This window comes from Panthera onca, chromosome B3 (assembly GCF_046562875.1).
Source record: "Panthera onca isolate mPanOnc1 chromosome B3, mPanOnc1 haplotype 2, whole genome shotgun sequence".
NCBI classification, from domain to species: Eukaryota; Metazoa; Chordata; class Mammalia; order Carnivora; family Felidae; genus Panthera; species Panthera onca.
Window position 1 is genome coordinate 33,703,706 of NC_138344.1, and position 22,769 is coordinate 33,726,474.

The following is a 22,769-nucleotide window of genomic DNA, read 5'->3' on the forward strand; positions in this document are numbered from 1 at the left end:
TGTTCCTTATGTAATTTTTTCCTTCTTGGATTGAGTCTTACCTATCTCTCTTGGTATATCCATAATATCGTGGTCATTGCTCTATAATAAACCCTATACCAACTCAGTATGATAGCTCCTTGTTTACATATTTCCTCCACTAGTTTGTAAGCCTCTTGAGAATAGATAGTACATCAGTATTTTCATATTTGAACAGTGCTTAGTACAGTGCCCAATTAATGAATACTTACTGAGTAAATAATAAATGAATAGATTCCAGAATGTGGTAGTAGCATGAGTATGTTAACAAATGTGTCTGAGCCTTATTTAGGCATCTGACGAAAGTATAATATCTGAAAGAATGTGCAGTGGCGTGGTATCTGGGTGGCTGAGTCAGTTAAGTGTCTGATGTCAGCTCAGGTCATGATTTCACGGTTCGTGAGTTCGAGCTCTGCATTGGGCTCTCTGCCGTCAGCACAGAGCCCGCTTTGGATCCTTGGTCTCCTCTCTTTCTGCCTACCCCCTTCCCTGCTCACACTCAAGTGCGTGTTCTATCTCTCTGTCTCTGTCTCTGTCTCTGTCTCTCAAAAAATAAACATTAAAAAAAACACAAAGGGTTGCCTGGGTGGCTCAGTCAGTTAAGCATCCCGACTCCTGGTTTGGGCTCCCGTCATGATCTCACATTGGTGAGTTCGAGCCCCATATCAGACTCCATGCTGAGAATGTGGAGCCTGCTTCAGATTCTCTTTCTCTGCCCTTCCCTTGCTCATGCTCTCTCTCTCTCTCTCAAAATAAATAAACTTTAAAATATTTTGAAAAGAATGTGTAGTGGTATATGAACCTGGAAAGAAAGTAAAGTCTATGCCATGGGTGGGTCTTCTGTGCCATGTTTTGAACTTGTGACTTTATTTTGATTTATTGACTCCCCTCTGCCGAAGACTTAACGAGTTTATGAATTTAACGCAGATAACATTGCCAGCATTTATAAAACAGTTGTAATGGTAAATGTACTAAAATGATATGGATAGTATTCTTTGTACTTTTGCATCTTCTATGAAACAGTATTTATCTACCTTAAGCTTTATTGTTTATATCAACCAATTTTATTTTTCTTCTAGTGCCTATGTTGAAAAATATCTACTGGAGAAGTCCAGACTCGTTTATCAAGAGCATAATGAACGGTACAGATTTTTATTAGTATAATTTAATTAAGTTAACATTTGTATTATGCGGATCAACTTTTAGGATGTTTGTATATTATGACTTTTAATTCAGTTTATACTGTGTAATCCCTTTATGTATAATTGCTGTTACTATCACTGGCAGAACATTGCACTTTTTCAGAGGCTGCTAGGAGTTGTTTTTAACGGGTACAAGCATACCTTGTTTTATTGCACTTCATAGATACTGTGATTTTTACAAATATGTGGCAACCCTGTGTTGAGCAAGTCTTTTGGCACCATTTTCCCAATAGCATTTGATCACTTTGTATCTCTGTCTCAAATTTTGGTAATTCTTGGAATATTTCAAACTCTTACATTGTTATTATATTTGTTACCATGATCTGTGATCCATGATTACAACTAGCTGAAAGCTTGGATGATGGTTAGCATTTTTTTTTTTTTTTAAGCAATGCAGTGCTTTTAAATTAAGGTATGTACATTGTTTTTTAGACATAATGCTATTGCATACTGAAAAGACTATAGTGTAGTGTAAACATAACTGTTATATGTACTGGGAAACAAAAAAAAATTATTTGCCTCATGTTATTTTGATATTTGCTTTATTGTATGTAGTGGTCTGGAACTGAAACCCACAAACAATTATCTTCAAGATGTGCCTGCACGTGGAACTGTTGCCCTTCTAAATTCTAGGCAAACTGTCCAAACAGGAAAACAGTGGTATCTCAGATTATTGCTTTTTGTGAGCATTGTGCCTTTGGGCTTTTCCCCATGTCTTAGTGTTCTATTTCTAATTTGAGAAAATTTTTAATAAGGCACTTAATTTTGTTATAATATATGAAGTATACGGGACTTCAGAGATGATATCTGTAACTTTGTACGGATGAAGAAACCAAATGTCAGGGGAAAGAAAGACCCCAAATGTAAGAGCAGTAAATAATTTGCTTCATGCTACAATGAGCCAAAATAAAGTTAAGAATCAGAGTTTGAAGTTAAAGAGACCTACATTCAGGGGCACCTGGGTGGCTCAGTCGGTTAAGCATCTGACTTCAGCCCAGGTCATGATCTCACAGTTCGTGAGTTAGAGCCCCGCGTTGGGCTCTGTGCTGACAGTTCAGAGCCTGGAGCCTGCTTCAGATTCTGTTTCTCCCTCTCTCTCTCTCTCTGCTCCTCCTCTACTCATGCTCTGTCCCCCTTCTCTTTCAAAAATAAATAAACATAAAAAAAAAAAAGAGGCCTACATACGAATATTGACTATGCCTTTGGCATCTGTTTCTTTGATATTTATTCCCATTATACAGATAGAAGACAAGAGTTATTTGGAGGAGTAAATGAAATAACATTTATAAAGTGTTTAGGAGCAGCTTGGTGGCTAAGTCAGTTGAGCGTCTGACTCTTGATTTTGGCTCAGGTCATGATCCCAGGGTTGTGGTATTGAGCCCTGCATCAGGCTCCGTGCTGAGCATGGCGCCTGCTTGGGTTCTTTCTCTCTCTCTATCCCTCACTTGAGCTTGCTGTCTCTCTAAAAGTAAAAATAGGGGCGTGTGGGTGGCTCAGTCAGTTGAACGTCCGACTTCACCTCAGGTCATGATCTCATGGTTCCTGAGTTCAAGCCCCACATCTGGCTCACTGCTGTCAATGCAGAGCCTGCTTCAGATCCTCTGTATACCTCTCTCTGCCCCTCTGCCACTCTCTCAAAAATAAATAAATGAAACATAAAAAAAATAAAATAATTAAAAAAAAATTTAAAAAGTAAAGTGCTTAGTGTGGTCCTTATATATAATTAAAGTTCAGTAATTAATAGCTAAAATTATTGTAATGAATACCTTCCAGGTTAGGACTAGAACTCAAGACTGTTAATTTTTCTGTGGCTAGCAGATGAGGAAATTTAAATTAGAAGTTTTTTGAAATGAGGGGAAGGGAGTTTTAGGAAGGGAATAGCTTCATAAAGATTTGTAGAGCTAAAAGATACTGCCATGAGAAGATTATTAGTAACTTTTTCTAACACATTTTAATGGAATGGTAGGGATATAGCATGGTTTCAACAATGGGAGGGAGATAAATAAGATCCAGAGTTTATAAACTAATTCACTATTATTTTTCTGGATTCTATTTGTGGATAGATGTATAATCTTTATTATGTGTTGCTGCGTTTGGGTTGCTAGTATTTTGTTGAGGATTTTTTTATGTCTGTATTCATAAGGGATATTGCTGTAAGTTTTTTTGTTTTTCTCCTGATGTCTTTGGTTTTGGTATCAAGATAATACTGTCTCATAAAATGAGATGGGAAAAGTTTGGGAAGGATTGGGTTAATACTGTTTTAAATGATTGGTAGAATTTACTGGCGAAGCCATCTGGTTCTGGGGTTTTGGGGGAAGTTTTGATTATTAATTCAAACACTTTAGTTATTATAAGTCTCTGTAGATTTTTTGTTTCCGTTTTAGCCAGGTTTTAAGGTTTTTATCTGTCAAGGAATTTGTCTGTTTCATTTAGTTCATCTAATTTGTTGACAAAAAAAAATTATAGTATTCCCTCATAATATTTTTTATTTCTAAAAGACTAGTAATAATGTTTCCCCTTTTCTTCTTGAATTTGAGGTTTACTCCTATCTTTGTTTGGGCTGCTATAATAAAATACCTCAACGTGGGAAGGCTATAAACAATAGGAATTTATTTCTTAGAGTTCTGGAAGCTGAGAAGTCAATGATCAAGGTGACAGCATGGTTGCATTCTGGTTAGAGTTCTTCCTGGTTCATTACTCATACCTTCTTGCTTGGTCCTCATGTGGTGGAATGGGATAGGGAACTCTGTAGGACCTCTTTTATAACATTACTAATCCCATTCATTAGGGCTCTACCTGTCATGACCTAATCAACCCCAAAGGCCCCACTTCCTAATACCATTACCTTTTGGGGTTAAGATTTCAAGATAGGACTTTGAGGCGCACACATTCAGACCATAGCAATCTCCCCCACCTTTTGGGTCAGTTTAGATAAGAGTTTGTCAATCTTGTTGATTTTTTGAAAGGACCAAGTTTTGGTTGATTTTTCTCAGTTTCCTGTTGCCTATTTTATTTCCCTTCTCATGCTTATCACTTTGTTCTGCTTGCTTTGGATTCATTTGCTCCTCTTTAAATTAAAAAAAAATTTTTTTTAAGCTTCTTAAGGTGAATGGTTAGATTTGAGTTCTTTCTTCTGTTTTAATATGGATTTACAGCTAGCTATAAAGACCCACTGAACATTGCTTCAGTGGTTCCCATGTTTTGGCATGTTGTATTTTTGTTTTCATGCATCTCGGTGTATTTTCTAATTTCCTATGTGATTTCTTCTTTGAACCCATTGTTATGTAGGAGTGTGTTTGTGAATTTCCTTCTGTATTTTTGAATTTTGGAAATTTGTTATTGGTTTTTGATTTCATTGTAAGGTCGTTAGAGAACATAGTTTGTATGATTTCAGTTTCCTTACGTTTAAACTTTATTAAAAATTTTTTTAAGGTTTTTTATTTTTAAGAGACAGAAACAGCACGAGTGGGGGAGGGACAGAGCGAGGAGACACAGAATCCTAAGTAGGCTTCAGGCACAGAGCATGATGTGGGGCTCAAACTCACAAGGTGCAAGATCATGACCTGAGCTGAAGTCGGACGCTTAACTGACTGAGCCACCCAGGCACCCCTATTTAAACTTTATTTATTTATTTTGAGAGAGAGAAAGGGAGGGAGGGAGAGAGACAGAATCCTAAACAGGCTTTGCATTGTCAGCGCAGAGCCTGATGTGGGGGGCTCAAACTCATGAACTGTGAGATCATGACCTGAGCCAGAATCAAGAGTCAGACACTTAATGAGCCACCCAGATGCTACAGTCCCCTTACATTTATTGAGACTTGTTTTATAGTGTAACATTTTTTTTTAAGTTTATTTATCTTAGAGAGAGTGAGTGCACAAGCACGCTTGGGCACAGAAACAGGGAAGAGCAGAGAAAGCGGGAGACACAGAATCTGAAGCAGGCTTCAGGCTCCAATCTGGCAGTACAGAGCCTGACCTGGAGCTTGAACTCACAAACTGTGAGATCATGATCTGAGCCGAAGTTGGACACTTTAACTGACTGAGCCACCCAGGCACCCCAGATAGTCTAACATTTTCTAACCTGGAGAATGTTTCATGGGTAATTATCCTGCTGTTGTTAGATGGAGTATTCTATAGATGGCTGTTAGGTCTGGTTGGTTGTTAGTATTTTTCAAGTTTTCTTTTTCCTTGTTGATCTTTTGTCTTGTTCTGTTTATTATTGAAAGTGAGATGTTGGAATATCTCAGTACTATGTTGAATTGTTTTTTTTTTTTCCTCTTTTTTCAGTTCTTTCAGTTTTTGCTTTATGTATTTTGAAGCTTGTTTTTATATGTATTTATATTTAGAATTGTTACATCTTTTTGACCAATTGACCCTTTTGTCATTATAAAATGTCCTTTGCAGCTAGTAATAATTTTTGTCTTAAGGTCTATTGTATCAGATGTTAATATAGACATTTCAGCTTTCTTTCACTTATTTTTTTTGCATGGTATTTTTTCCATCCTTTTTACTTTAAGCCTTTTTGTATCTTTTAATCTATAGTGTGTCGGTTGTAGATAGCATATAGTTGATTTTACTCATCTTTGGACTCGAGTGTTTAATTAATTTATACTTAATATAATTGCTAAGATAGGATTTATGAATGTTATTTTGCTATTTGTTTTATATATTTTTATGATGTTTTAGTTCTTCTATTCTCCAGTTACTGCTGTGTTTTGGATAAATAGATGTTTTCTGTGTACTGTTGGCGTCTCTTATTACATATTTCTTAAGTTATTTTATTTAAAAAAATTTTTTTTTACATTTATTTTTGAGAGACAGAGAGAGAGAGAGAGCACAAGTTGGGGAGTGGCAGAGAGAGAAGGAGACACAGAATCCAAAGTAGGCTCTAGGCTCTGAGCTGTCAGCACAGAGCCTGACTTGGGGTCTGAACTCATGAACCGTGAGATCATGACCTGAGCCGAAGTTGGATGCCCAACCGACTGAGCCACCCAGGCGCCCCTTAAGTTATTTTCTTAATGCTTCCCCTGGCAATTACAGTTAACATTTTATCAATCTTCTTTGGAGTAATAACTTAATTTTGATAATGCACAAATAACTTTGCTCCTGTGTAGCTCTGTTCCTTTCCCTCTCCTTTGTACTATTATTATCATATAAATTACATCTTTATAATGGTAGATCCATCAATACAGATTGGTCATTGTTTTTTGGCTGGTGTCTTTGAGATCTAATAGGTGGGAAAAGAGTTACAAAAAACTTAAATACATGCTATCTTTTATATTTACTTACATAGTTGCCTTTACTAGTGCTGTTTATTTCTTCACGTTTAATTGAAAATTGTCTGGTCTCCTTTCATTTCAGCTAGAAAAAGGCCCTGTAGCATTTCTTATGGGACCCATCTGCTAGCTATAAAGTCTCTTAATTTTTGTTTATCTGGGACTATCCTAACATCTCCTTTATTTTTGTAGGATAGTTTTGTTGGACATATAATTTTTGATTGGTAGTGTTTTTAGTCTCAGTACTTAAAAGTGTGTTATTCTTCTGGTGCCATGGTTCCTGATGAGAAATCTTTTATTAGGATTCCTTGATTAGCATATCTTTTCATGGTGCTTTGAAAATTTGTCTTTGTGTTTAAATAGTTTTAATTTGTCTAAATGTTAATCTCTTCAAGTTTTTTTCCCTGGAGTTTGTTGAGTTTCTTGGATGTGCAGTTGTTTTTTCATCACATTTGGAGAGTTTTTGATCATTAGTTTATCAGATATTCTTTTTGCTCCTTTCCTCTCTTTTTGGGGACTCCTATTATGCGTGTGTTGGTGTCTGCTTAATGGTGTCCCACAGATATCTGAAGCTCTGTTCAATTTTCTTCATTAATTTTTCTTTCTCTTTAGACTAGTTTCAAATGACCTGTCTTCAGGTTCACTGATGCCTTCTGCCCACTCAGGTCTGCTGTTGAGTGCTTTTAAGTAGTTTTTCATTTTAGTTATTATATTTTTCAATTCCAATTCCTTTTTGATTATTTTTTTAAGTTCTATATATTTATTGATAGGCTCTATTTGATGAGACCCTATTCTACTTTCCTTTAGTTCTTTCACATGGTTTCCTTCAGTTCTTGGAACGTATTTAAAATAGTTGATTAAAAATCTTGTGTACCAAGGCTTCCTCAAGGACTGTTATTATTGATTGTGTTTTTTCTTTTGTATGTGCTATACTTTGTTTCTTTACATGCCTCATACATTTATTTGAAAATTGGACATTTCAAATAATAATTGGACATTTAAAATAATTGTGTGGCAGCTCTCGAAATGAGATTCTCCTGTTCCTACTGTTTGTGGTTGTTTTTATGTTTGTATTGTGACTTTTTGAACTAATTTCATGAAGTCTCTAAGTGTGGCCATTCAAGTATCTGCTTGGTTAGCTTAGTTGTCAGCTAGTGATTTGATTAAATGCTTAGAAACTGTAAATCTCTTAGTCTTTGCCTCAGGGCATTCTGTTTGTATTGATTCGTTCCTTTAATACTCAGGCATTTTTATTTTTTTTTGATATCAAAATAGATTTTATTTTTTTATTTTAATTTTTTAAAATTAATTTTTTAATTTTTTAAAATTACATCCAAATTAGCATATAGTGCAACAATGATTTCAGGAGTAGATTCCTTAATGCCCCTTACCCATTTAGCCCATCCCCCCTCCCACAACCCCTCCAGTAACCCTCAGTTTGTTCTCCATATTTATGAGTCTCATCTGTTTTGTCCCGCTCCCTGTTTTTATATTATTTTTGTTTCCTTTCCCTTGTGTTCATCTGTTTTGTCTCTTAAAGTCCTCATATGAGTGAAGCCATATGATTTTTGTCTTTCTCTGACTCACTAATTTCACTTAGCATAATACCCTCTAGTTCCATCCACATAGTTGCAAATGGCAAGATTTCATTCTTTTTGATTGCTGACTAATACTTCATTGTGTATATATATACCACATCTTCTTTATCCATTCATCCATCGATGGACATTTGGGCTCTTTCCATACTTTGGCTATTGTCGATAGTGCTGCTATAAACATGGGGGTGGCATGTGTCCCTTTGAAACAGCACACCTGTATCCCTTGGATAAATGCCTGGTAGTGCAATTGCTGGGTCATAGGGTAGTTCTATTTTTAGTTTTTTGAGGAACCTCCATACTGTTTTCCAGAGTGGCTGCACCAATTTGCATTCCCACCAGCAGTGCAAAAGAGATCCTCTTTCTCCACATCCTCGCCAACATCTGTTATTACCTGAGTTGTTAATGTTAGCCATTCTGACAGGTGTGAGGTGGTATCTCATTGTGGTTTTGATTTGTATTTTCCTGATGATGTACACTCAGGCATTTTATAATTCTGCCTTTGCCGTTACTTCCTGCATGTGTATCCCTTCAAGGTTAGCCAGAGGTGAGAGTTCAGTACCCTCTTTGGTCTTTGCCAAGAAGACATGAAGCCCTGGGCATGTGCACAGCCTTACGTATGTGCATGGCCTTCTCGATTCCTAGGAATGTAGAATTAGAATTAGAATATAGAATTAGAATATTAGAATATAGAATTAATTCCAATTTTAATTGGAATTAAAAGCTGGTGTGGAGATCATATTTCCCTTTAAATTTTTGTTAACCTGTTGTTTGTCCCAGCATTTATTCATTGTTTAATGTAGCTGATATGTTTCAAAAAATTGCCTATAATTTTCTACCAATGCCCCTGGGGAAAAGGTTTTCACACTGGGCTAAGTGTGAGTAATGTCAATAAAGGCAGTTTTGAACTGTCTGGCTTCTTCCAGGGAACCACCAGATAGTTTAAATAATGATATTTCTCAGAGAATGAGGCTTTTCAATGAGCTCTAACTCTGTTCTGCTCTCTTTTGAAAGCTGCCAGGCTATTGGTGTCCATCACCATTATAAGCTAGTGGTTTTGAAGGCTACCATGGATCTGGTGAACAGGAGATGGAATAGGGCAAGTTAAAAGGCTACAAAGGTTGGATTTTTTACTGAGATTGGGCTGTTTTTCTTATGTAAACACTCCTTGGATTGCTTTAAGCTTTGAGGTATTTTCTAGAGTTCTGAAAAAGTTGATTCTGACAAATTTGCCAGTTTTCTAATTGGTTTTATGAAGGAGAGAATTTTCAGGTCTTAACCTTTGCCTTATAGCTGCCTTCACCCCTCTTTTGAATTTAGCATCCAAAACATCATTTATTTTGTAATACTTAAAATATTGAACTTACCACTTTTGCATTAAAAAATGAGGCAAAGTCCAGGGCGCCTGGATGGCTCAGTCAGTTAAGCGGCCGACTTCGGCTCAGGTCATGATCTGACAGTTAGTGAGTTTGAGCCCTGCATCAGGCTCTGTGCTGACAGCTCGGAACCTAGAACCTGCTTCAGATTGTCTCCTTTCTCTCTGCTCCTTCCCCGCTTTCATTCTGTCTCTCTCTCTCTAAAAAATAAATAAACACTAAAAAAATTTTTTTAAAAATGAGGCAAAGTTGAAACATTTTATTAACATTTGCTCTTTTTTTCTGATAAATGACGACTATAGATCATGTCCATTCTAAAGCCATACTCTGTTTCCAACAGGAATTATCATGTATTTTATTACCTCCTGGCAGGAGCAAATGAAGAAGAAAGATTAGCATTCCATCTTAAACGACCGGAAGAGTATCATTATCTAAATCAGGTGAGGATTCATGAAAAGTATTTTGAATGTTGGGCATTATTAAATTTTAGCTCTTGAGAAAAGTTTTCTTCTTAATACTTTGTTCTCTGAACCTGGTAATAGACATTAACTAGCATTTTCATACATGCCGTCTAAAAGTTTATGTGATGTGCTTCTCAAATTTAAAAATTATTATTATTTTCAGCTGTAAGAAGTTAGTTATATGTGTGCCCTTTGCTTTTTGTGAGACTCTTTCAGAGAATAATAAACTGTTTATATACATACCTACACCTTAATAAAATGGGTTGGTCTTTTCCAAGTTGGTAAATCACTTGATTTACCTTTTATTGACAAGAGCATGCTAAATGTCACTAATAATTAATGTTTGTCCTTTGCATGGGATTACTTGAAACTTTTTTGTATGTTTTGAAGTCTAATACATATGCCTCTTTGCATGATATTAAGCTACTAACTTAAAGTATGATTTTTTTTTAATTTAGTGAATGATCCTATTTAGTATGAAATTCATCAAAAAGAATGACTTACAGAATTTGTATCTTTCTCTGAAACTCAAAAATTCACCCCTAATTAGGGAGTAATTTCTCCCAGTTTTTCATTACAGTAGTTTCTCCAATTTTATTACTTCTCATATTAACAAAAATTCTAGAACCAAAATCAATGAAATTGGTATGACAGATCACTTAACAGAAAGACATTCCTTGTTTTTTTGGATCAAGACAAGATGTAATATCCTTGGAAATAAATGTCTTTATGGTAATTTAAAAAATGTTTATGGAGCTTTTGTAAAGAAATTGACATTTGATGATAGTTTGTAGTAAGGTTATGAAATTAGTATCCTAGACTTTTCCCAAGATACACAGCATGCTGTGTAATGATACTTCTTAGTTTTGAAACTACCTATTTTATATAAGCTAATATAGCTTTGTTATCAAATATATCAATTTCAAGATGATTTAAAATTTCACTTCTTGATATAAATACTAAACATTTCCACTGTATAAAAATTAAGTAGATTTAAAAAGTTACTGATTTAGCTTCTGACCTTTTTCTTTTCCCTGTTTAAACAATTTGCATATATTTGGGTGATTAAATATTTTCTTTTTAAAAACTAATAATTACCCATAAGTGAGCTGATAGTATTATAGAAACCCAGAGCTTATTAATTCTTCTTCCAGATTTTTTTTTTTATCGGTGTCCATACCACACATATTCTTGTCCTAAAGGGGTCAGTATTCATAGAATGTAAGATTGATCAATTAATACAAATCTCAGAGTTGCTGGACAACAGCATGTATGGATTTGTTGTAATGATATATGATCTCCCAGAATCTGAATGTTCACCTAGTTGTTTCTTGTTTTATGCTGCTACACAAAATAACTTTCTTTGGGTAGCAACAGTGGTAACTGAATATTATTTCTAAGAGATAATTAGAGAAGAGTAATAACCATTACTTCTACCTAACTAATCTGCCTTACTTTCAGATAACAAAGAAACCCCTCAGACAGAGCTGGGATGATTATTGCTATGACTCTGAGCCGGTCAGTACAAGTACCTAAATATTCTGTGTTCCTGTTAAAGGACCCTCACTCACCTTGCTCATTTGCATCTATCTCATGACTTAGAAAGAAAATCAGCTGAAATACAAAGACTCTAGGAAAGAAGAGAAATTAATGTTTAATTTCTTTGAATTGATTTATTTGTATGTGTATAGTGTGTGGATTAAAAACCAGTCAATTTACTTTTTAAAACTTTATTCTTTTGCTGCTCATGTTTAGTCTATATTTATTTTGATAATAAATTGATTTGCATTCCTGATTTCAACATTGATGTGGATTCTTATGAACTACAGGGTGTTTTTCCTTGAGATACATTTTTTCAGTATTTTTTTTAGTGATTTCATTACTCACATGTTGTGAGTAGTACGTATTGTTTATTTTAAAAAGTTATAGTCTTCCTGTTTTATGTGTCAGTTAACAGTCTTTTCACATGATGGATGCATTTTTCTTTGAATTTTTTTTAATAGCAAGAGAGGCTATCATTTTCAAAATATTAAGAATTGAAATTCTTATAAATAAGATAAATAATATGTTTAAATTAAGTGATTTAAGGGCATATATGATGTAGGGCATATATGATGTATGATTTAAGGGCATAAAATGAGTAGGTAAATTTAATTTTATTTGTTACATTTTATAAAGGCAAGTTTGTAATTATAAAGAGAACATAAAAAATCTTTTTCCTGCCATTCCCTTTGTAATGAGGTCAGATATAAAAGGCTGAGAATCTGCACTCGTCTATATCTATTAACTAATGAACTAATTTATTAACTATTCCTTCTGGAAACATATCTTTGTCCTTGCTTTAAATAACCATGACTTTAATTTTCACTGCATGTGTTTACAACCTCCAGTAATTATACAACTGTTTCAGAGAGTTGGGAAGGATCAGGAATTATGGACATTAATTTTTTCCTTCATACAAAGTTTAATTGCATTACCTTTTCATTATATATCAATTAATTTATGGTTTCAGATTTAACATTATGGAAAATTAAATTTAGACATTTAAATTTATAGATTCTGATAAATTTTAGTAGGAAAAATTATGCTGTTTTGCTACTCTTGAGAAGTTTCCACCTTTCACCTATTACATCAAGTGACTGATCTGTTGGGAAGTAGGTAGGAGACTGGTAGACTCATATAGTAAATGTAAGACTTGATTGCCTGTAAAGAGCTTATTGTGACGTTATGAACTGATCTGCTGTTATTTAGTCTGAGTCATGCTTCGGGATTTGGGCTCTGAAGCAGACAGACCTGCCTTGATGACTGGCTTACCCATTTACTAGATTTGAGAACCTGAGCAGGTCACGTAACTCTTTTGTTTCCATCGTCTGTCTAAAGGGATAACAATGTTCTTTAACTTTTGTGAGTATTAAATTAGTGCAGGAGTGCCTGGGTGTTTCAGTTGGTTGAGCGTCCAACTTTGGCTCAGGTCGTGATCTTGTGATCTGTGAGTTCGAGCCCTGCGTCAGGCTCTGTGCTGACAGCTCAAAACCTGGAGCCTGCTTCCGATTCTGTCCCTCTCTCTCTGCCCCTTCCCTGCTCACACTCTGTCTCTCTCTCCCTCTGAAAAATAAACATTAAAAAAAATTAAAAAATAAATAAATAAATTAGTGCATCTAATAAACAGCTTGATAGAGTGCTTATTAGTACTTCATAAATGTACAGTACATGTTCCCAATGTTGCTGCCACCTTTGAGATCATCATTATCCTCATCTTTTCTTTTTAGAATTTTATACCCAAATTCTTCTACTCCTTTTATACCTTTCTTTTTTTTTTTAATTTTTTTTTAATGTTTATTTATTTTTGAGACAGAGAGAGACAGAGCATGAACAGGGGAGGGTCAGAGAGAGAGGGAGACACAGAATCTGAAACAGGCTCCAGGCTCTGAGCTGTCAGCACAGAGCCCGACGCAGGGCCCGAACTCACGGACCGTGAGATCATGACCTGAGCCGGAGTCGGATGTTTAACTGAGCCACCCAGGCGCCCCTATCCTTTTATACCTTTCCTCACTAGCCTGTTGCTGATGTTTTCAGTCTATTATAGTTTGAATAATTTCTGTTGCTTTTTCTTACAAGTTAATTGATGAAAGCAAGCAGTCAATCTGAGAATCTTTTGGTTTATCTTCCTAGCCCTCCTCAGAGTATATTTGGGGCCAAACTAAACTTTGTGTCCCTCTGAGTTATGAGAACTTATGTGACTTAGCATTATAAGAAGAGAGATGTTTTTTTTTTTTTTTAAATGTCTTATTTATTTTTGAGAGAGCGCGAGTGGGGCAGGGGCAGAGAGGGAGGGAGACGGAGGACCCAAGGCGGGGCTCTGTGCTGACAGCAGTGAGGCCGATGTGGGGCTCCAACTGGCAGAATCATGAAATCATGACCTGAGCTGAAGTTGGACACTCAACTGACTGAGCCACCCAGGTGTCCCGAGAAGAGAGGATTGTTAAGGATTGTTTTGTAATGTGTTCTGTATTATCATACATGTAATGGAGTAGTACAAATGATCCTGAGGAGAACTGTGATGAGAAAATTGCTTTTAACAAGGGACCAGTTGTTGCCCATTTTATGTTGGTTTAATTCCTATTAAGAGGTATCCTATTAAATAAGCTCAAGCAACTGGTGTTGCATGAGGGAGTGCAGAGGATTTAGAACTGGATAGATTTTCATTTGGCCACTCCTGTCATTTAGGTGAATTATTTAATCTCTGAGCCTGTTTTCTTCCCAATTGAATGTATATACCCCTAATTGCCTCCTTGTGTTTATATTTTAAACTATATCTAGTTTAACTCATTCTTACAGGGTTGAAAGGGTGTACATGCTAGATACTTGATAGTCTAAAAATAATAAATGAGTACTTTCTCAAAAAGGAATATTTCATCTAATTCAGTACTTGTTCAGTAATTCACTGACTATATATTTACCTTAATGATTATCCACTTTTTTCTTGGCACTGACTTGATGCTAGAGATTTTCAGTGAATAAAACAGATTAACAGTTAATGCATGTATTGAGAACTTGATGCAACCTTCTACAGTATCTTCAAAAAGTAAATATGTGTGAGGAGGTGTTTGAAAATGTAGGTGTAAGGGAATGTGAGCAAAAACAGTAAAGGGCTCTAAAAACCTATTTGTTATTTTAAAGATACAGATTATGTATATGTTTGACTTTTTTGGTAACTGAAATGCAAGGATTACCCGACAAAAGTAGTATTTTTTTATTTGGTAGTTCACAGCTATTTTTATGCACTAATATGTATTCTTTGCAGATTTTTAATTTTCACGTATACTTTTTTTGCTGATTGATAATCACATTTATATTATTTCATTAGGAACTATTTTTATATCTAATACTGATATAAACATCTTTATATAAAACTAGGCTTCATTTCTCAACTAAATTACTGCCTTTTCTAAAATTTATTTTTGTGTCTCAGGATCTTGTTTAGCATCTTGCATAGGGATAGGTATTTATTAAATATTTGTTGATTAAATAACATTTGTTTGTGGAATTGAGCTCTCTTAAATGCTTCGGATCTTCAGGACTCTTCACCATTCAAAATCAAACTTGGTATCAGAACATTTTATATTGCTAGCTCTTTATCTTAAGTTGCTTTGAGATCCTTGCCTTGGTGATTTGTGAAAGGAAGAAAAAAAGGTGACTTAATTGTTATTTTGGTAGGTATGTGTTGAGTTTGCAAACCTGTCATAAGAGTTCTAATGAATTTGGCTGTGTCTAAATATTTCACCAGCTCTAATTTTTATACACAGGTATACTTACCTAAGTTACTATTATTTCTGAGTGGCCTACCTTATATTTCAATAGGTAATCTTGATTTCTTCCCCTTTTTTCTTTAATAAGCAGGATTGCTTCTCCGTAGAGGGGGAAGATTTGAGGCATGACTTTGAACGCTTACAACTGGCCATGGAAATGGTAGGATTTCTTCCCAAGACACGAAGACAGTGAGTTTATTTATTGTACTCTATACCATTGGTAGAGAACAAATCACAATGTATGGTTAAGAAGTTCCTCTTCCTTGGTCCTTTGAAAGAATTTTCTAATGGATATTGCTGAGCTAGTGCTTCCTTCTCCCTTGTTAAGCATTACTTAAAAGACCTGTTATGAATTGCTTTTTTAATTATAAATTCTTTGAAAATCTCTTAAAAGTTGGAGCTCTTCTTCCTGTAAAATGTGCATCCATAAATATTTGCATGCAATTGTGGGAATTCATGGTGCTCCTAAAGCCTGTCCATGGACCTTATTTAAAAACTTGCTTTATAATGCTATTTTTATAGTTTCTTATTTTCTGCGTCATTGAGCTCTAATCCTAAGGCATGTGTACCTCTCAATAAAATATAATTTCCCTGTTTTTCCTCTGTAAATTTATTTCTGTACTATTGTACTAAACATATTTTGTTCATTATAAACAAAATAGCAATGTAAAAAGGTTGAAATAAAGATGAAGCAAATTATATTTAAAATAAAACAAACTTTTTAAAATTAAAGACAAATAACCTCTCACCAGAAAAAAAAAAGTAACAGAACTATTTTTTTGAGACAGGAATTGAATTAGTTATGTCAGATGTGATTATATTGTCAACTTTTAATCTTATACTAAAAGTAGAATAACAGCTCTGCTGTTTTCTTGTTTACTTGTGATTACATCATTAGTATGATCTTCAGTTAGATTATTTGCCAAAATGATTTTTTGCCAAATAGTACAATATGTAAATATGCAAGCCAATTTAATTAGTCACATAAACTGCATTTCACTGAAAGTTACTAAGTAAATGAGAGTACCACTATAGTTCCTCCATGCTATATTATATTCGTCCCTCAACATACCTCATGTGATACCTGATTGACATATATGGACCAAAGTGTCAGTCTATATATTAAATAATAGTGAAACTGAATTTCATTTTTTTAAAGGTAACATACATTGGAAATAAAATATTTCTCATACACCAAGGGATTGTGTGTCTTTTACACTTTCTGATATCACTGTGTTTCATATTGGAAAACACTGGAAAAAGTATGTTCTTAGTAGCCTGGCCTTAATTTGACCTTTCTTTATCTTTTAGTATTATCTTCAGATACTCCCTAACACAAGTTTTGCATTTTAACTAGGCTGATGGTGTGTCCTAAAACAGTATGTTGTATTCTGAATGTTCAGTATTTTCCCAATTCCTTGAAGGACCCACTTAAAAATTTTTTTTCTTCATTTTATTTTAATAATAATAATAATAATAGTTATGTTTATTTATTTTGGGAGAGAGAGAGAGAGTAGGTGGGGCAGAGAGAGAGGGAGAGAGAATCCCAAGCAGGCTCTAAGCTGTCATCGTGCAGCCTGATGGGGGGCTCGATCCCACAAACTGTGAGATCATGACCCGAGTGAAATTGAGAGTCAGATGCTTGATTGACTGAGCCACCCAGGTGCCCCTTCATTTATTTAATTTAGAGAGAGAAAGAGAGAGAGAGAGAGAGGGAGGGAGAAAACAAGCTGGGGGAGAGGGACGGAGGGAAAGAGAATTCCAAGCAGACTCTGTGCTGAGCACAGAGCCCAATGTGGGGCTCTTATCCTATGACCCCAGGATCGTGACCTGAGCCAAAATCAAGAGTTGGATGCTCAACCAACTGAGCCATCCAAGTGCCCTGAAGGACACATCTTTATCTCTTTTTCAGTCATTCACATACTTTCAGTTCTTTTTTTGATAACATATCATATGTACTGCTATTCCCCTCTCCTGTGACCATGATTAATTATCTGCTGATAATTCACAAAATTCTTTTCCACTGCACTCAGATCTAATCCAGAATTATTCTTTTTTTTTTTTTATCAGCAGCTTTTTTTTTTTTTTTTTTTTTTTAACGTTTATTTATTTTTGAGAGAGAGACAGAATGCGAGTGGGTTAGGGGCAGAGAGAGAGGGAGACACAGAATCCGAAGCAGGCTCCAGGCTCTGAGCTGTCAGCACAGAGCCTGACATGGGGCTTGAACTCATGAGCTGTGAGATCATGACCTGAGCCGAAGTTGGTTGCTCAACCAACTGATACACCCAGGCGCCCCCAGAATTATTCTTAACACAGCCCTGTAGGCAGCCCAAAATTTGGTATATTAATTGAAACCTGTTTGCTTTAGAGTACTGTACATGTCTTCCCTTTTTATTTTTTTTTAAAGTTTAAGTAATTTCTATACCCAGTGTGAGGCTCAAACTCATGGTCTTGAGATCAAGAGTCACACACTCTTCCTACTGAGCCAGCCAGTCACCCCATGTCCTGTCTCTTTAGTGAAATTTTTCTTAATTGTGTATTGTTTCTGCCTTCAGTATTTTAGTATACCCTGCCTTACAGTTTTTGAGTCTGTGTTTTCTCCTATTGCAAGATTATAAGCTTTCTGAGAACAGGGATTCTTATTCATATTTGTAAATCTTTTTTGTGTTTAATCATTGTACATGAGATTGTTATGTAACATTTATTATTGGAGACTATGCATTATGTATTTGTGTGTGAGAAAACATTAATGTGCAGATTATTGAACCCCATATTCTGAAACAATGTAATTAGCAACTACATAAACTCCTACTAAAAATAGTTTTTAATAAATGGCCCATGAATTTGTGTTTTTATATATTTTGGCTTCCATTAGTCTGTATAATGATTCAGTTGATACTGAATTTCCTCTCTAACCCAGAGTACTTTTATAAATTATTCCTTTATAATTGGCCTGTGTTTTATTTGAGTCGTATTAATGATTCAGACATTTAAATTTTTAAACTTTATTTATTTTTGAGTGAGAGACTGAGAGAGTGAGCAGGGGAGGGGCAGAGAGAGAGGGAGAGAGAAAATGTCAAGCAGGCTCCATGCTGTCAGCACAGAGCCCGATGTAGGGCTCGAACTCACAAACCACGAGATCATGATCTGAGCCAAAACCAAGAGTCGGATGCTTAACCATCTGAGCCACTCAGGTGCCCCTCAAACATTTAAAATTTTAAATTGTTTGAAAAATTAGATCAATTAGTTGTTGATTCAGGGATTTTGAATGTATAGGTTAGATTCCTAAAGCAGTATCTTTATTTTATTTAGAACACTTAGTAATTTTTGGAAAACACACTAGTTAAAATTTTACAGGTAGGACAGGTTTATTATAAGGAAACAATGGGACAAGCCAGAAAGATGTGTATATATGTATGGATTTCTAGGAAGGGCTTTTAGATGGAAGGTTCAGCTATGTTAAATGCCTTTGAGGGATCAGGTAAGTTAGGACACAATATACTTTTCGTGGTTTAATGGAGGTCATTGGTAGCTTCAATGAGATATTTTAATGGAGTCAGATGCCAGAATGTGATAGTAAACAGGGAATGACAAAGTGAAGACAAGTGTGTAAGTTAACAGTTTAAAAAGCCTGTTTGTGAAGGGAAGGAGAAGATGTAGGATCTAGGATGGGTTATTTAAAGAGAAAAGTGAACATGATATTATTTTGGTAGAAAGTTCTTGTAGGTTCAGGTAAGATATAGGAAATAGGTATAATAAAATTAATGAGTCAACTGGAGTTCCCAGGATGCAGAGCACAAGTAGAGGTTTAGTTGTTGACTGGAGAAGGGTCGTGTGTTCCTCTTAGATGTGAGGGAAGAATGGAAAGGAGTGTCCAGATGTAGATGCTGTTTTTATAGGAGGGGCCTGATATCAGGTAATTTACCCTAATGCCCTCATAGTGTATGTTTTAAAAGCATTTATCAAGGGCACCTTAGTATGATGTAGGAAAACATTTCAAAGATGTAACTAATAATGAAAGATCACCTAAGCTACTTAGTTAAAAAAATACAGATTCCAAGGACTTGCCTTTAAAGTTTCTGATGCAGTAGATCTGAAATATACAATGTAGGGAAAGGATACAATTCCAGGCAGGATGAAAAACATTTAGAAAGGTATGGATTTTGAAACACTATAGCAGATTCAGGCAATAGCAAGTCCTCTTCTAACAACTATGTTTGAAAAGTGGTATAGTACTGAAAGTAAGGTTATGTAAAGCACTTTGTGAAGTACCTGACATAATATACATAATTTTTATTATTATAATTAGTATTCCTATATTTTTTGCTTTTATAATGATTAGATACTTCATATTTGTAGTGGTTAATGTGCTTGATTAGAATTTTGCAGTGAAGTAAGTGTAGAGAATGCACATAAGCAAGCTGTAATTTATGGTTTTATTTTCACAGGATTTTCTCTCTTCTCTCAGCAATACTACATTTGGGTAATATCTGTTATAAAAAGAAGACATATCGGGATGACTCCATAGATATCTGTAATCCTGAAGTTCTGCCTATTGTCTCAGAATTATTAGAAGTGAGTGATTATATTTTCAGTTGTCATTTCTCAAATACTGGGGTAACTGCTCACTTTTAATTTTGTGTAACTATTTGGTTAGGTGTAAATGGGTTAATGCTTTTTATTATGGTGTTTCTTGGAAAGATGGAATTTTTGCTATTACCAGAATCTCTAAAAGGCTTGGGTTTTCTTGCCTGTCTCCCTTTGGCCAGATATCCATAATCCCTCAATTTGCTGGATAGGATCAGTATTTCGCTCTAGACTGTATCATGTTCTAAGCCATTAATAGTGTTTCTCCCTCTATATTTGAGATTTGTTTCTTATACTAAGATTTTGGTTAGATTATTTATTTGAAGATGGAATATCTGGATGAGTGAAGAGAAAAGGATACTTACCTTTTTTCTATTCATGTCTAAATAGGAGCCAAAGGTCTTAATTTCCTACCATGCTTCTTCCTATAATCAAGGTCTTTATTGCCTCATTCTTCCGGGAGTGATGATTTCCCATGTTTTCCCAGCTCACTTCTCATCTTGCCAGATTCATCTCAAAATCATTTTACAGGCCTTCTCGTTTGACAGAGCAAGGAAATACATGTGTGTTTACTAATCCATGTATAGTCACATACTACAAATGTTTTTATATATCCATGTATATCTATATAAAGGTAAACCTGAGGTCACACTGATGTTTCTAACTAATACATTATCACATGTATCATCCTAGCCTTCTCCCCTTATATAGAAACTCCCACTTTAACAATAAGGAAGCTATCTCCTACCATCTGCCATTCATTTATTTAATTATTCAATTTCAGTATACAGTTGACCCTTGAACAATGCAGTGGTTAGGGATGCCAGCTCTCCTGGGCAGTAAAAAAATCTGTGTATAACTTTTTTTAAAAAATTTTTTATTTTTAAAAATTTACATCCAAATTAGCATATAGTGCAACAATGATTTCAGGAGTAGATTCCTTAATGCCCCTTACCCATTTAGCCCATCCCCCCTCCCACAACCCCTCCAGTAACCCTCAGTTTGTTCTCCATATTTATGAGTCTCTTCTGTTTTGTCCCCCTCCCTGTTTTTATATTATTTTTGTTTCCCTTCCCATATGTTCATCTGTTTTGTCTCTTAAAGTCCTCATATGAGTGAAGTCATATGATTTTTGTCTTTCTCTGATTGACTAATTTCACTTAGCATAATACCCTCCAGTTCTATCCATGTAGTTGCAAATGGCAAGATTTCATTATTTTTGATTGCTGAGTAATACTCCATTGTGCATATGTATATATATATACACACACACACACACACGTATATACACATATATACATATACATGTATACACACACACACACACACACACACACACACACACACATATACATACACACACACACCACATCTTCTTTATCCATTCATCCATCGATGGACATTTGGGCTCTTTCCATACTTTGGCTGTTGTCGATAGTGCTGCTATAAACATGGGGGTGCACGTGTCCCTTTGAAACAGCATACCTGTATCCCTTGGATAAATACCTAGTAGTGCAATTGCTGGGTTGTAGCAATTCTATTTTAGTTCTATTTTTAGTTTTTTGAGGAACCTCCATACTGTTTTCCAGAGTGGCTGCACCAGCTTGCATTCCCATCTGTGTATAACTTTTAACTCCCCCAAAATGTAATAGCCTGTTGTTGACCAGAAGCCTTAGTAAACAGTTGGTTAATACATATTTTGTATGTTAGATCTATCATATACTGTATTCTTACAGTAAAGTAAGCAAGGGAAAAGAAAATGTTAAAACCATAAGGAAGAGAAAATACATTTACAGTATTGTATTTATTGAAAAACACCCGCATGTTAAGTAGACCCATGTAGTTCAAATCCACATTAAGTGTCAACTGTCCATGTATGGGAATGTACATATATGTATGTACACATACACTGATACGGGAAATGACTATCAACTAGAGTATGGTGTTCCTTCTGCTTTTAGTTTTTCTGACTCCATTCATCCAGAATTAATTTAGGTTAGCACCTTTTTCTCCCACTCCCTTCATTTAGGTTGTTTCATATATTTGTCATACAGTTAGATTTTCTTGTCATGGTCTGCATTCTTTCCTAGGATCCCTCAGTGTCTGAAATAATTTTCTAAAAAATTTGTTCTTTGTACTTTATGGGTTATGGCAAATGCATAATGTTGTGTTCTTCCATTATGTTACTATTGGTATAGAATAGTTTCATTCCTAAAAGCCTCTTGTATTTCACCTGTTCAACCTCTCTCCCCAAACTCCTAGCAACCACTGATCTTTTTACTATGCCTGTAGATTTGCCTTTTTCAGAATGTAACATAATTGAAATTATATAGAATGCAGCCTTTTCAGACTGATTTGCTTCACTTACCAGTATGCATTTAAGATTCATTCATATCTTTTTTGTGACTTGCTAGCTCATTTCTCTTTATTGCTGGGTAATATGCCATTGTATGCATGTACCATAATTTGTTTATTCATTCACCTATTGAAGGACATCTTGGTTGTTTACATTTTTTTGCAGGTATAAATAGCCTGCTTTTTTATGTTAAAATATTACTTATCTTTCAAATTTTGGTTCATTTGCCTCTTCATAGAGATTAACCTTATTAAATGCTGTAAGCTGACTCCATCAGGATAGAACATTTGTGTCTGCTTAGCCTAATTTAATTTTGGTTTTGTAGCAGAAAGTTATTTAGTGGTTTGTGTTCATTATAAGGCGGCAGTGCTTTTTGAGGGCAATGGATGCCTCTTTCTTATTTATCTAACCTTAGAGTGCTTATTTTGCACGTGCCTGGGTGTTGCTTATTAACTTAAGTGAAATTAGTTAGTCTGGCAGAAGGGGCAGAAGAGGATACACGGAGTTGAAACTAGACTCATTCATTGAAAGAAGTTTTACTAGAATGTGGAGTGTGGTATCTGAAGGTGGTAATTTTGAAGGTCATGAGG

The 22,769-nt window shown here is 35.2% G+C and overlaps 1 protein-coding gene across 11 annotated transcripts in view; it reads left to right on the top strand.

Moving 5' to 3' along the window:
- MYO9A (myosin IXA) overlaps positions 1–22,769 on the top strand; it is a 282,129-nt gene that overhangs the window by 62,602 nt on the left and 196,758 nt on the right. For 10 of the 11 annotated variants that reach the window (XM_078448833.2, XM_078448830.2, XM_078448837.2 and 7 more), the window contains 5 exons: positions 1,098–1,160; positions 9,807–9,906; positions 11,389–11,445; positions 15,328–15,425; positions 19,685–19,811. In XM_078448833.2, the coding sequence (XP_078304959.2) occupies positions 1,098–1,160; positions 9,807–9,906; positions 11,389–11,445; positions 15,328–15,425; positions 19,685–19,811 (445 nt within the window). The remainder of the gene's footprint in view (positions 1–1,097; positions 1,161–9,806; positions 9,907–11,388; positions 11,446–15,327; positions 15,426–19,684; positions 19,812–22,769) is intronic. The other variant, XM_078448836.2, reaches the window with a different exon arrangement.